The 13,944-nt window shown below is 35.4% G+C and overlaps 1 protein-coding gene and 1 pseudogene across 1 annotated transcript in view; one reads left to right on the top strand and one right to left on the bottom strand.

The window, feature by feature from the left end:
* Positions 1 to 13,944, bottom strand: part of ARHGAP18 (Rho GTPase activating protein 18) — a 113,022-nt gene that overhangs the window by 10,167 nt on the left and 88,911 nt on the right. Inside the window, exons 11-12 of the mRNA XM_006926159.3 lie at positions 9,849 to 10,055; positions 9,006 to 9,146 (exon numbers count right to left, since the gene is read on the bottom strand). Of these exons, the coding sequence (XP_006926221.1) occupies positions 9,006 to 9,146; positions 9,849 to 10,055 (348 nt within the window). The remainder of the gene's footprint in view (positions 1 to 9,005; positions 9,147 to 9,848; positions 10,056 to 13,944) is intronic.
* On the top strand, positions 7,777 to 7,895 carry LOC112474439 (annotated as a pseudogene).

Below are 13,944 nucleotides of genomic sequence, written 5' to 3' on the forward strand. Positions count from 1 at the left end.
TGGACAGCTGAAGGCCCCTAATAATATGACCACAGCCTACACGTTCTCTATCAGTTCAGGCATTGTACTTTGGAGAGTATGGCCATGCTTCCTTAAAAAAGCAGCACTGAGGTCAGTGTAGTGTCAGGTTGCACCAAAAAGTGCCACATCTAACACAGGCATCCAGTGTATCTCTGATCACTAGAGTATGGAAGCAAAAGGCCCAGGTACTAGCTTCTGAGGGTACTTAAGTGTTCTCATGTGTATGTGAAACGTCAGGTATTTGCCGTATTATGACTTCTGTCAGAAGATGGGGAGTGGCATTGGTACAGGTTCCTTACGGCTGTGAAATTAAGCATTTTCCCACACCTTTCTTCTCAGTGAGCAGAGGGTGAAGCTAGGGCAGCTCTGGAACAGCTTTAACAGTTCCCAAATGACTAACTGTATAATTTTGACTTGTTCCACATAGAATTATAATATCAATGCCTTTGAAAAGCTTTCCTTAGGTCAGCAATGGCACATAGTACCTTCCTAGGTTAACTGGCTACATTCCCTGACAACTAGCAGGGTGAAGGCAGGCGTGGGGGAGACGAGCGAGGGAGATTGGAACAATTCTCAGTGTTTATTTCTGTGGTAATATATTCCATCCAAATCTCACAACAACATAAAGATTGAGAGTGATTCAATTTGAATTTACCATGCTCTTTGCTGGTGGAGAAGAAATGTGTTTTAACTGGTAGATGTAATGGTTAAAGATAAAGAGTTTAAAAGTTTCTAGAAAGTTTTTCTTACATATCTTGACAAGAGTGGTCAAATAATATTTACTAAAGATGATAAACAATAAATAATGCCAAAGCTCTCATTTAAATGGTATATGACAACTACAATTAAGTTCCAGAATCATGCTGTATCAAATACTAAAGCTATTAGTACACTAATTATATTGAGTTGCCAAGCTTTGAAAGACACAACATGCCTGCTCATTAAGCTAAACAGTCTGTTCTTAACTTGAGACACAATAACATCTAAATCTGTGAATAGTATTATCTTTGTAACCTTCCTATTTCACATTTTTCTGGTCTTAACAGCTTCTCCTCACTTTTTTTTTTTTTGGTGTGCTTGAGTTTAAGTTATATAATGTACAGCAAGACTGGAGGAAAGCAATATTTGACTAACATACTATTAAAATTTAGTCACAAAGAATTTTACAAATTACAAAATGTTAATTTCTTATACATGCAAAGGTTGTTATAATACAGAAAATAATCTCATGGTCATCACATGTTTTCCATTTTGAACCAAAGCATATTTTTAAAGATAAAATTTTCTTATTATTTAGTTAAATAAACAATTATTTTAGTATTTTTCATAAAGTGTAGATAAATACTACACTGCTCATATTTTTGCACTTGAGATTAGAAATTTAATGTCAGACCTTTAAAAGAGACATTAATTTCTTTTTTTATTAAAAACTAATTTAAATGTAAAGCCAACATTCTTAATATTACAGAAAAACCTTTTATCGTCAAAAGGGCAAATTGGAAGTACAGCTTTCTCAAAAAAAGGGCAGATAAAACACATGCTTCAGAAAATTAAACAAGGACATTTTAGCAAGGTATCTTAAACTAAAATGACATATTCATCATCTTAGTCTGATTAGAGGTAAAAATATAGAAGGCATTCTCTACTATCTTGAACTATGTTCTAATTATAATTGGGCCTTTGTTATCCAAATGCTTAAACTTTTATCCAACTCAAAGATTCAGAGAATTTTAAAGAAGGGTCTGAAATAACTTTCAGAGTTAATAAGCATTTAACTTACAATAAATTAAGTTCGGATATTTTTCTCTTTAATATGGTATTTTTATGCACTGTAAAAAAAAAAAAAAAAAGCAATGAATGTCTTAAAAGGAAACAAGATTTTGCGCTTGATATTGTAATTTGATTTTCTACATTGGTCCCCAAGTAGATCCAGATACTTTTTCCAGACTTAAAGCAGATGCTTGAAACAAGACCTACAACAATGCTCTAGGTCAGAACTGTTCAATGAAACCAGAGATAGAATTCTAAACAGAGATGTGACTAAAGACACGCAATCCCAGCCACAAACAACTCAGATTCCACACTGCACTGCTGCCAACTCCAGGATTCCTCTGGAGGAGAATGGCAGAAGGTGGCAACAACAAATTTCCTTTCCATGTCCAAAGCCCTAAACCTTAAAATGTTACACAATTATTTTGGAACTTTTAGCAAATCATGTAGCACTCTAAAACTTGAGTTCCTCAACTGTAAGTTAAGGGTATGACACTAGATCATCCTGAGTTGACACTGAAGTTAAACACAGAAGGGAGAACTTTTGTTCCCTCTACCCATGAGGGCAGATGTGCTGAGCAGTTTGGCTTATTTCATGGAATCTCACAGAGCCCTGCTCAGTGCCCACACTCTCTCCCTAATGTACAGCTTCCTTTTGAGAGGTGAGCTTGAATGAGAAAAGAAAAATCATACAAATCTAGGTTCACGATGGACTTGAAACTTGCATGATTTAGCAATTCAGAACCAGATGCTAATCAAAGCTGCCCTAGATCCTTATTAGGCAGAGATGCAATCTGAGGCAATTATGGGTAAAATGATGGGATGTCTGTGATTTCTATAAAAACACTAAGAAGGAAAAAAGGAGAGACAAGACAAGATAAGAAAACCGTGTTTGATTATTGGTAATGGGTTTATAGTGGTTCATATACTATTCTATATTTGTATATGTTAGAAGTCATAAAATTAAATATATGGGCACGTGTGTGTGCATGTACACACACACACAAATCCCAAATGGGGGGAAATCACCCTTACAATTTTTATATGACACACATGCTCAGGTCCTGGTCTGGGAGATTAACTCGGCAGGGCCAGAATGTGTCAATCATGTCCCTATTGTATACCTCTAGCTAAACCTCATTAATCTGGTCTGACCCTCTCATTTTATAGAAGAAACTGAGGTCCAGAGAGATAAAATTTTTGTCATTAATGTCTCATCAATGGCAGAGCAAGGACTATATCTTCAAACCACATGACTTCTGGTGTGTGATGTGGTATGTATATACATGTGTGCATGTGTGCGTGTGTGTGTGTGTGCGTGTGTGTGTGATATGATATCAATCTCAATGGTAAACTGAAGGTTATCATTAAGTGGTTATTTGTAATGGTCTATAATTTCGTTATTTTTCATCAAGTGTTTCCTCCTGCTGATATATTTAATATTTAAGAAATTCATGTTTGTACCAAACATTTAATATGCTGTAGTAATTTAAAACATTTGTCTTATTAAATAGGTTGAGGGTGTCCCCTACAACCTGGTTCATACAATTAAACTACCTAGTCAAGCATGTCACAATAATATGAATACTTGTGTATATATAGTTAGCATTAATATCATACTGAATGATTTAAAAATATGACCTTGATGAATTTTCATGATGTATAATCTCTTGTCTTTCATTCTTCAATCTCAGGCATTCTGTCTTCTTCCATCAACACTCACTGACAATGCTTTGGATAAAGTTGCAACTGACCTTTCAAATGCAAAATGCAGGGAACCTCTATCCAACGCTAATTTTACTCAATTTCTCTGTAGAATTTAGCACTACTAACTAAGCTCTTTTACTTTACTGTTCCTCCTGAGCTTCTAACTTTCTTTTCACTTCCTGTCATTTCGTGGCCTCTTTTACCAGCTCTTCTTCCATGGCCAACTACTTAAAATATTGGTGTCCCCAGAGATCTGTCTTTGCCTTTTAATTTTCTTATACCACATATCTACTTTTTGTTATGGGAACCACTCTGCAGCATCAGCTGAAATCTCTATGTTGATCCCAAATGCACATCTCTAGCTCTGGCCACCCCTGAGCTTCAGGCCCAAGTAACCAACTTCTATAAGGGCAAGTCAACCCTAAATGTCGAAAACTGATTACCTTGTCGAAGTCTGTTCCTTTTGCATGATGCCATATGCCATATGTACTTTTGATGATTAAAATCACTCATGGTAAAATCAGTGAGTCGTTCTAGAGTCCTCTTTCTTCCACACTCTTCATATCCAATCGGCTTCCACATCTTATGGGTCCTACCTGCTCACATTCAACTTCTTTCTATTCCCTTTGCCTGGCTTTAGCTTGGCCCAAGAGTCTTTGAAAAGCTATATATTAATCATACTTTATAATAGGAGTAATACATGTTCACTGTATTACCAAATGTGAACCTAGGATTTTGGGATATATCACTTCTCAGAGTTTTTCTGTAATCAGTGGGAAATAGAGGATAATGGTAGAGAGACCTGTATTAAAAGTCATATAGATTTGGTTTCAAGTTCCATCACTTCTTATCTAGATAACCGTTAGTAAGTTATTTAAGACTACTGATCCTCGCTTTCCTGATATGTAAAAAATAAGACAATAATATACACTAATTAAACTACTATGAATATTAAATGAGATGATAAAATGTCAAGGATCATGCCTGACCTCTGGTAAGCATTCAAAATAGTTATAATTATTACCCCTTACAAATATAGCAATATACTACTCGCTGATTTATAACTTATTTCAACATATTACGAATATCTTTTGATGTCAATATATACACTTATACATTTTCATGGTATTCCGTTACATAATACGCCATAATATATTTAACTAATCATCTCTATCCTCTTGGATTATTTCTAATTTGGGCCAGTATAAAGAAAATGGCAATGACCTTAAGCATAACTATTTGCACGATCATCTCATTATTCCCTTTGAAAGAATCTCTGAGTCCAATGAGGAGCATGGTATTCAGACCTTTGCCACTTGCCAACTACTCTTCAAAAGGATTCTACCAATTTATATACTTCCATCAGCAAGGAAGTTAGCCAGCATCTCCTACCTAACCTTCTATCTTTCATTCCTCCAATCTTTCCTCCACTTGCCTTCATAACAACTATTCTAAAATGCAAACACAGTCAGCCCTCAATATCCACGGGGATTTGGTTCCAAGATGCCCCGCTCTCCAACCTCCACGGACACCAAAATCCAAGGATGCTCAAGTCCCTTAATTAGATGTCACAGAATAACTCATACATTCAGCCCTCTGTATCCACAATTTCCAACTGCAGATAGAAAATACTGTTTTCAATCAGTGGTTTGTTGAATTCGTGGATGTGAAACCTGTGAATATGAAGAGCTGACTGTATTTATTGGAAAAATCTGCATACAGGCAGAACTATGCAATTCAAACCCTTGTTGTTCAAGGGTAAACTATGTAACTCCAGTTATAACTTTCGGCCGTTCCCTGTCATATACAGAAAGATAGCCTGGCTCTTCCCTGAGCCCTATCTCTGCCTTTCTTCTGTCCCTGCCCCTTCATGTATCTCACTGGCCAGCCAGTATGACCTAATTTTCCCCCAAAACACACACACACACACACACACACAATCACACTTAGATATCTAATAAATATCTTACACTCAACAGGTTCCAAATTGAAATTGTGATCTTTCGCAAGTGTCAATTCCATCTCTCCAACTTTTCAGGGCAAAATCTTTGGAAGTCATTCTTCACTTGTCTTACAATTCTTATCATTTCATCATCAAGAAATCTCAATGGCTCTAACTTTAAAATATATCCAGGATCTGACTGCTTCTCCACCTCCAGTGCAAATACTCTGGTCTCTCACTTAGATTGAGACGTGGGCATCTTAAGTGGTCTCCTACTTCTATCCTTGCCCTGCTAGAATCTATTCTCAACACAATAGCCCAAGATGTCATTTTAAAGTACAGATTTTCAAGCCTTTGCTCACAATCCTGCAATGACCCCATTTCACATTGGGTAAATCCAAATTACTAATGATGGCCTTCAAGGCTTTATATAATCTGGTCCCATTGTCCCTCTGACCTCATTTCTTACTACCATCCCCTTTGCTGGCTCCGCGTTAGTCACAATAACTCTTTGCTAGTCCTTAAATCCTCCAAGCAAGTTTCTGCCTTTAGACTTTTGTGTAGACTATTTCCACTGCCTGGAATGTCCTTCCTCAGATAGACGCACAGCTCAGCTTCCTGCCCTCCTTCACATCTTCACTCAAATGAGTAATACTCAGACAACCCAACCTGATCATGCAAGAGGATTCCCCCTCCCAATTCCCCTTTTTTCTGCTCTACTATTTTTATTATTTTTAGAGCATTTACCACATACTAAGATACTATGTGATTTGCATATTCTATTTATTATTATTTATAGAATTTAAGTGGTACAAGAGCAATGATCTTTATCTGTTTTGTTCAATAATCGATTTCAAGTGCCTAGAAGATGCCTGGCACATAAAAAGCACACATCGAATATTGGTTTAACACATTAATATTATTTCTCAGGCAGTTTCATGCTCTATAGTTTTGTGCTGCATATTCAAGGAAGAGTTGAGAAACATAAATCAACAAGACAAAACAGGCAGGGGTATAGTGGCTTATGGCAGAATAAATGGCCCATGTCCCATCCAAAGGAAAGAGCTCTACTCCAATCCAGGAAATTGTTACCCTGCAGAAAAGCAGGTCCCCTACTGCAAGAGGACACAAGAATGCTCCTACGTCCAGTTTGTCAAGTTATGATGGAAATCCAGATCTTTACATTAAATTTTTTAATTTTAAAATTCTGGCAACTGATGGAAACTTATGCAGAAAACTCTGATTATTTAGTGACTCACCACATAGTCACAGTATTTGATATTATTTTGTACTTTATTTGTTGTTTTGTAATTGTTTTCTATGTATATTTATTCTCCCTAACAAAATGATAGTAATTAGAAAAAGTATTTTGGCAATTAATGAAAAATTTTCAACCAAAAAGATAAGCCAAATGAATCTCTACTGTGAATCATGATCACCTATATGCTGCCACTCTGCCAGGGAGCTTCCTCTGTTAGGGAGGCCTTTCTCTTCAATTTCCTGCCTGAATAAAACCTACATTTTTTTCACATCTTGGCTCCGCTCCTCTCTGATGCCCACATGCTGTTTTGTAGCTCAGGATACCTTGGTCAGGCTTCCATCACATATCTCTAGCCTCTCTGAGACCAAATCTCTCCTAACTCCCTGTGGGTGAGCATCAACCCCATTTCTCTTTGTATATCTCACAGGGAGTGGGGGCTTGGCACCAAGGAGGCACTTAGTAGCCTTTTGTTAAAAGAACCACTGAATTTCTCAGAAGAGAAAACCAAAACTCAGAGAAACAGAGTCACCGATAATACATGATAAAACTGAGATTTAAATCCAAGTTTATGTCTCAAGCCTTAAAATGACCACTATAGCTTCCAATTAATAGAGATAATTCTTAGACCAATTCATACCTAATTAACCCAAAGTACAAATTAAAAAAAAAAAATCCAAGTAAATGCTGTTCATCTGTAAATGACAAAATCATTTAGATGTTACAAAAAAGTAACCTTTAATTTTTATTAAAAAAATATTATTAAAATGGTAAAGCACAAATTTTGTTTCCTTAGATATATACTGTGCTTCCGACTATCACGTTGTAACTGCCTTACAAAAAAGACAAGGCTGTAAAGTCACTTAAGTTAATATGAATAAGTAGAGCTACAAAACAAGAAGATATTTACATATTTATAATGGCTTTAGAGGAAATAGACCATTATAAGTTAAGCAAAAATGATATCAAAAATCCTTTCTAATCTATGATAAAATCAAATTTTCTCAAAAATATAAGCACTATTTACAATTTCTCTTCATTAAATTTTGTTTTTAAAGATACCTAAAAACTGAATAAAGTCTACAGCCATGCCACCCTGAACAAGCCTGATCCCGTCTGATCTTGGAAGCTAAGCAGGGTTGGGCCTGGTTAGTGCTTGGATGGGAGACCACTTAGGAAGACCAGGTGCAGTAGGTGTTAAAAATAAAAAAAAATAAAGGATTGTAAACCGACAAGGTCCTTGCAATCTGTGAGGTTAACCAAGAACTGCCTCGCCTAAATAAATAAATAAATAAATGAATGAATGAATGAATGAATAAATAAATAAAACTGAATAAAAATGTTTAATGCCAAGAAAATGTTATTTTGTAACAGTGAGTGCTACAAAAAATCGTAGGAGGATTTTTTTTTTTTTTAACAATTACTAGATGCCTAAGTAGGCCAAAGCAGAAAAATCAAAGGCTGATAACTGCATTTTCACATTATTCCACAAGATGGCAATATGTAACTGAATAACCTCGATGGTGCTGGTGGTGCGGTGGTCCTCACTGCCAACAGAACAATGGAAACACTTTCCTTTCATGATCTGAAGTTAGAGCTTTGGTAACTCACCTCATAAACGTGTTTTCACATATATTTCATTATATTAAACCCAATTATTAATATATTCTTACAGCAGTTTGTAAATACTATTATTTAGGTATTTCTATTTTTGAGACATTTAATTGTCTTTATTCCAACAAAACTTTCTCCAAATTCTTATGATCCAATTAAGAACCTTGAAATACTTACTGAAGTCCAGGAAGGATCCTAGGCACAACACAAACGCTGACTTATTTGTCTATCTGGGTGAGTTATTTATCCTCATATTACAGATGAGAAAATTGAAGAAAAGAGATCAGTGGTTCACCCACACGGGACTCTGTACTCACGAGACATTACACATTCACCGGGCAACTGGAGTCTCCAGGAAGTCCTTTGCTATTTATGCATGGATGTGTGTGTGTGTGTGTGTGTGTGTGTGTGTGTGTGTGTGTTGAGACATTCCAGTCTTGTTATTTTCCTTTGTTACCCATGAACAATGCACATGCTGAATCACCGACACCTGAGCAACTATCAATTCTGAGCATTAGTAGTTATAGGAGTGCAGTTACCGTTATTGATGCCTTTGACTTAGAAGTAGTACCAGGGCCTATTCGGTGTGTAGAAAGTTAGACTACAAAAACATATAAAACTCTTTGTTTTGTGTGTTACATTAAAAAACAATGCTGAAATCTGCATAAAAACATATCTTCAAGTTTTTCTTACATCATTTGCACTCTTATCTTGCTTTTCATATTTTTCTCTGTCATAAGCCATTTTCTTCAGCAATTTCTTCATCATTTTTTTGTCTTTTTTAAGATTTTCAGTGTTTTGCTTCCTCACTTGGTTCACAAGAAATTTGGGAATCTGTGGAGAAATGAAATTAAGTTTGGAGAGGAAAAAGAAGTGGCACCATTTTTAACTATGGAATTATATTATTTCTTCAATTTTGAAAAAAGGTTTTATCTTTTTTAAGACTATGCCATTTTACATGCACCCTTTATTAAATCTGTGAAACAAAATACATAGTGTTATTTATTCACCACGTGTACAGAGCATCCACATGATGCAATTTACCACCTAGTGTATAAGTTTCAAAAAGAGGTTTGGTGAAGTTCAAGAGCATATTAGTTGTTTTCTATGCCTTGTATGCTAAGATTGGAGACTGCTGAGGTGTCTGGCAATAGAGGCCACCCTTTAGCAGCTACCTTTCCACAACCTAGCCTCTCACTAATCTATAGTCCCCTTCTAATAGCCAGCTAGCCACTCCTGTCTAGCTGGAGAAAAACTCACAAATAAGAACTAAAAGGTATTTAGCAATAATTCAGGAAAATCTGGTCCACAGAAGTTACATTGGCAAAATGAAATATTATAGAAGTGATCAAATTTAAACAATGAAATGTTAGCATTTTAAAAATTGAGATTTAATAGATGTTAATTTTTTTAAAAAAATCACATTTGAAATCACTTATATTAGTTACCTTTTTATAGAGAATATAACAATTAATAAAAAGACTTTAGAATCTAGATGTCATCATTCATTAACAGGGCTGAAAAATATATACTTACTGTCCACAGAAGTTTTTGATACTTAATCAATAAGTTCATGATATTAGCTGTCCCAGCTGCCATTACAAATTCTCTCTGTTCACTAGACTTCAAATCCAGTGCATGACACATGAAGAGATTTGGAGCCATGACCATTGCTACATTCATGACTGTCATCTTATTTTTCTCTTTATTGTCTATAACTCTTTGGAGAAACTCAAGCAGGGCCTGAAAAAGAAATGACTGCTTGAGATTTGTGTTACAGAAGAAGATAAGAGATTAAAGCACTGTAGAATATGGGATTTTTATTTAGTTAAAAAAATAAGTTGTGTATAACCACAGTCAGCTAGCCACATCCAACAGGCCCTGTCATCAAAGCTTCTCCATATGGTTAACACACCCTGAGGTGGCGCTTTGTTTCTACTACAGACTATGGCACTGAGGACGAAGGCAGAGAGGATACTCATCTGAACTAGGTGGTGGAGGGAGGAATGGAGAAGTGTCAGACCAACAGCCTACTGGAGCCATGGAGCACTGAAAAGCAGTTTAAAATATTATACAAGTATTCACTTGCTTCAGGAAGTGTACTTTTATCTTTAGAAATTAAGAAAAAATTCCCTTAAAAAGGCTCATTTAATCTGTTTCATTTGCTTTAAGGTACTTAACAGGTAGCTGACATGAGTTCTAAAAAGAACGAAGATCATGATGGGAAGAAAAAAAGAATGAAGAGAGACAAAAGAGAATTTTTTTTTTAATGAATGAATGAATGAAGAACTTTTCACCAGAATAGGCTAGTTTATACTCGGTTTGATGCCACCCACTTTTACCTCTACTGCCAACATTCAGGTGTTCTCTGAGCCTACCCTGCACAAAAACCATAGGCAGATCACCCTCCTAATAGAGCTTAAGGCTTTACATCCTTCTTTTGTCTTCTTTCTTGAATTAATTTTGGTCCAGAACAAGAACAACAATAACCGCACAGGTATTCAATGTTTTCTGTGAGTGAGGCATTGTTTTAAGTACATAATAGAGCTCATCTCACCTAATCCTTACTGGAGATAGATGCTGTAAATATTCCCATTTTACAGATGAAGAAACAATGTCTAAGAGAATGGAAGTAACCTACCAGAGGTCATGTAGCTAACAAATGGGGGAGAAGGAATTTAATTGCAGGTCTATCTGGCTTTTGTTTCTGAACTCTTTATTACTAAAAAAATCACATATTTTTATTTCATTTAAATTATCTACCTGAAAAAAAAAAAAAGGTCAAATAAACTATACCAAAATAGAAAATAAAACAAACAAACAAACAAAACACTGTGTTCAGTTCAGGGGGAAAGAAACCTCCTAACAGGTTAATCTTGAATCAAGTTTGGCTGCTATATAGATCTCAAAAATTTGAAACAAACTAAAGGCATAGCCTTAGTATCTAACGATGTGATTTACCTATCTAATTTCCAGAACAGTGCTCAGAAAGTTAAATTGTAATCCAAGCATGAGGCTTTATAGAAACAATACCTTCTCAAATGAGGACAAAAGATTAATTGGTGAGGTTTGAAAAAAATAGTTCATTTTCTTGCAGAGACCAGAATAATTAGTTAGGGACAAGTGTATTTCTTTCTTTATGAGCATAAATTAGAGAGATTAGGTAATGAACCATTTTAATTGTGGTGTGCACATGCAATAAGGTTATTCAAAATATTACTATCAAATAGTAGAATGTGTGTGTAGATGTGAAATTAATAAAGTGTTAGCCTTGCTCTTGCTGAAAGAACTTCATCTTCAGATGTATTTTTTCTTCATTTGAACTATAAGAACTGCCCTTTAAAAAACAGTATCTATCACCAGTCTGGTATTTTATAAGTATTGCTGGACCCACTCCCTGAAAACCCAGTTTAAGTCTCTGTATAGTTACTTATTAGCTATGTATGATTTTAAGATAACCTTTTGACATCTCTGCTCTCTAAAGTCTTGTCATTTGTAAAGCGAGAATACAAATCTCCAAGCCTGCCAGGACTAAGTGAGACAATATACGTTAACAAACTTCCTCAAAAAATTAAGAATAGAGTTACCACATGACCCAGAAATCCCTCGTCTTGGTATCTACCTGAAAATTTTTAAAACACTTATTTGTACCCCCTGTGTTTACTGCAGCATCATTCACAATAGCTAGGACATAGAAACAACCTAAGTGTCCTTCGACAGATGATTGGATAAAGAACATGTGGTACACATATATGATGGAATACTACCCAGCCATAAAAAGATGAAATACTGCCATTTGCAAAAACATGGATAGATCTTGAAAGTATTATGCTAAGTGAAATAAGTCAGACAGAAAAGGATAAGAACCATATGACTTCATGTGGGGTATAAAACAGAAAACCATATGACTTTATGTGGGGTATAAAACAGAAAGCAACAAATGAACAAACAAAACAAAACAAGAAAATAAACTTATAGACAACAGAATGGTAATTACGAGAGGGGAAGGGGGTTGTAGGGAGGACAAAGAGGTAAAATAGGTCAAATAGTGACAGAATGATACTAGACATGGTGTGGTGAGTACACGATAGAGTATACAGATGTCATATTGCAAAGTTGTACACCTGAAATTTATATAATGTTAATTAATCTTACTCCATTAAAATTAAAATTTTCTTAAAACTACAAAAAGGATAAACAAATGCCAATGATTATGTTTCCATGGATCCCTCATGGGTATCTTAACATCAGTCTTTGTTATTTCTCCAAGTCAAAGGAAGATATAAATCATTGATCCAAATGCACAATGATCCAAGGTAAAAAAATAAAATAATAAAATAAAATAAAATCCTGGTCAAGCAGCTTGCCCAAAGACCCCTGTAGCTTTAGGCTTAAACTGGGGTGTGGTGTTTAACACAGTGCCTCCTAACTCTTAGATGTGCTGTAGAAATAGTCTACACAAGTCGCACACAGGGTTGCACCCTTCCAAATGGCAACTGAAGAAGGAGTGGCCTGAGGACTGGAAAAATTGGGGAAGCTCATGTTAAGCTTCCTGAAATTACCTTGTGATGGAGTTTTCCTTCTGTTTTTATGGAATTAAGTTTAAACGGTTTATTCTCTTGTTCATATGGTATAGTTGTTTCAAGGTTTCTATTATTAGAATGCTTGCTAACTAAGCTACGAAAGCTTAAGTAAATTCATAAAATTACTTGTTTGCAATTTCCAATGTTTTACCTCCCAGAAGTGTTTCCCATCTTACTTATAAAATTGCACTCCTAGTAACTTTATTTGCAAAAATTAAAACTATGCTAAAATTTTTAAAATATATATTTTTTGAACAAAAATTTTAAAAGAATGAGCCTCAGATTTTGAAGGCAAACCACAAATATGAGTTCTAGATCAACCTTGTCCAATAGTAACCATATCAGAATAAATGTTTCCTCCCTCAACTATTTGAATTCATTTGAATGCAGACATATTTTAATTAAGTCAATGATGTGTCTTTCAATTCCCACCTTGTATTGACCATTCATAGGCCACACACAGACAGGCACCTTTATGTGAATAAGAAAAAGATAGATTAAATACTTCTTTCTGTATAGTAGAAGCCCTGTGTTAAGGGCACAGCTGCCAGTAGAGAATAGAATGGAAATCAGTCCCTCTCCACTTTGTCCCGGGCAAGATCTCTGTTTCAGCCACAATCTACACACCCTTACGCAGCAGCCATGGTCACACCATATTTGAATGTAACCCTTTCTGAAGTTGGCTTCTGCCTCCAAAACAAAACAAAATCTAAGGCTGCTTTCTCAGTGATTCATCTGATAATCATTTAAGCCAATAATTCTTTTCTGACTTACTAATGAGAATAATTCTTTGGAAGTTCTCCTGTAGCAATATGATGTTTTCGCTCTTGTAATCTTCATAAACTGCTTAATTCAGACAAGTATTAACATTCATGCCATGGACATGAAGGGACTATCACTCACCTAGTTTCAGTTCAAGGAGTCTTAATGAGTTACAGGAAAAAATTTCCAAGGTTTACCAATTGGTGGTTTCGTTTTCTTGACATGAAATTTCTTGACATGATATTTCATTTTAAATAGAAAGAAATGTAAGTGGTAAAAGGGAAAGA

The sequence above is a fragment of the Pteropus alecto genome, unplaced genomic scaffold, assembly GCF_000325575.1.
Source record: "Pteropus alecto unplaced genomic scaffold, ASM32557v1 scaffold79, whole genome shotgun sequence".
NCBI classification, from domain to species: Eukaryota; Metazoa; Chordata; class Mammalia; order Chiroptera; family Pteropodidae; genus Pteropus; species Pteropus alecto.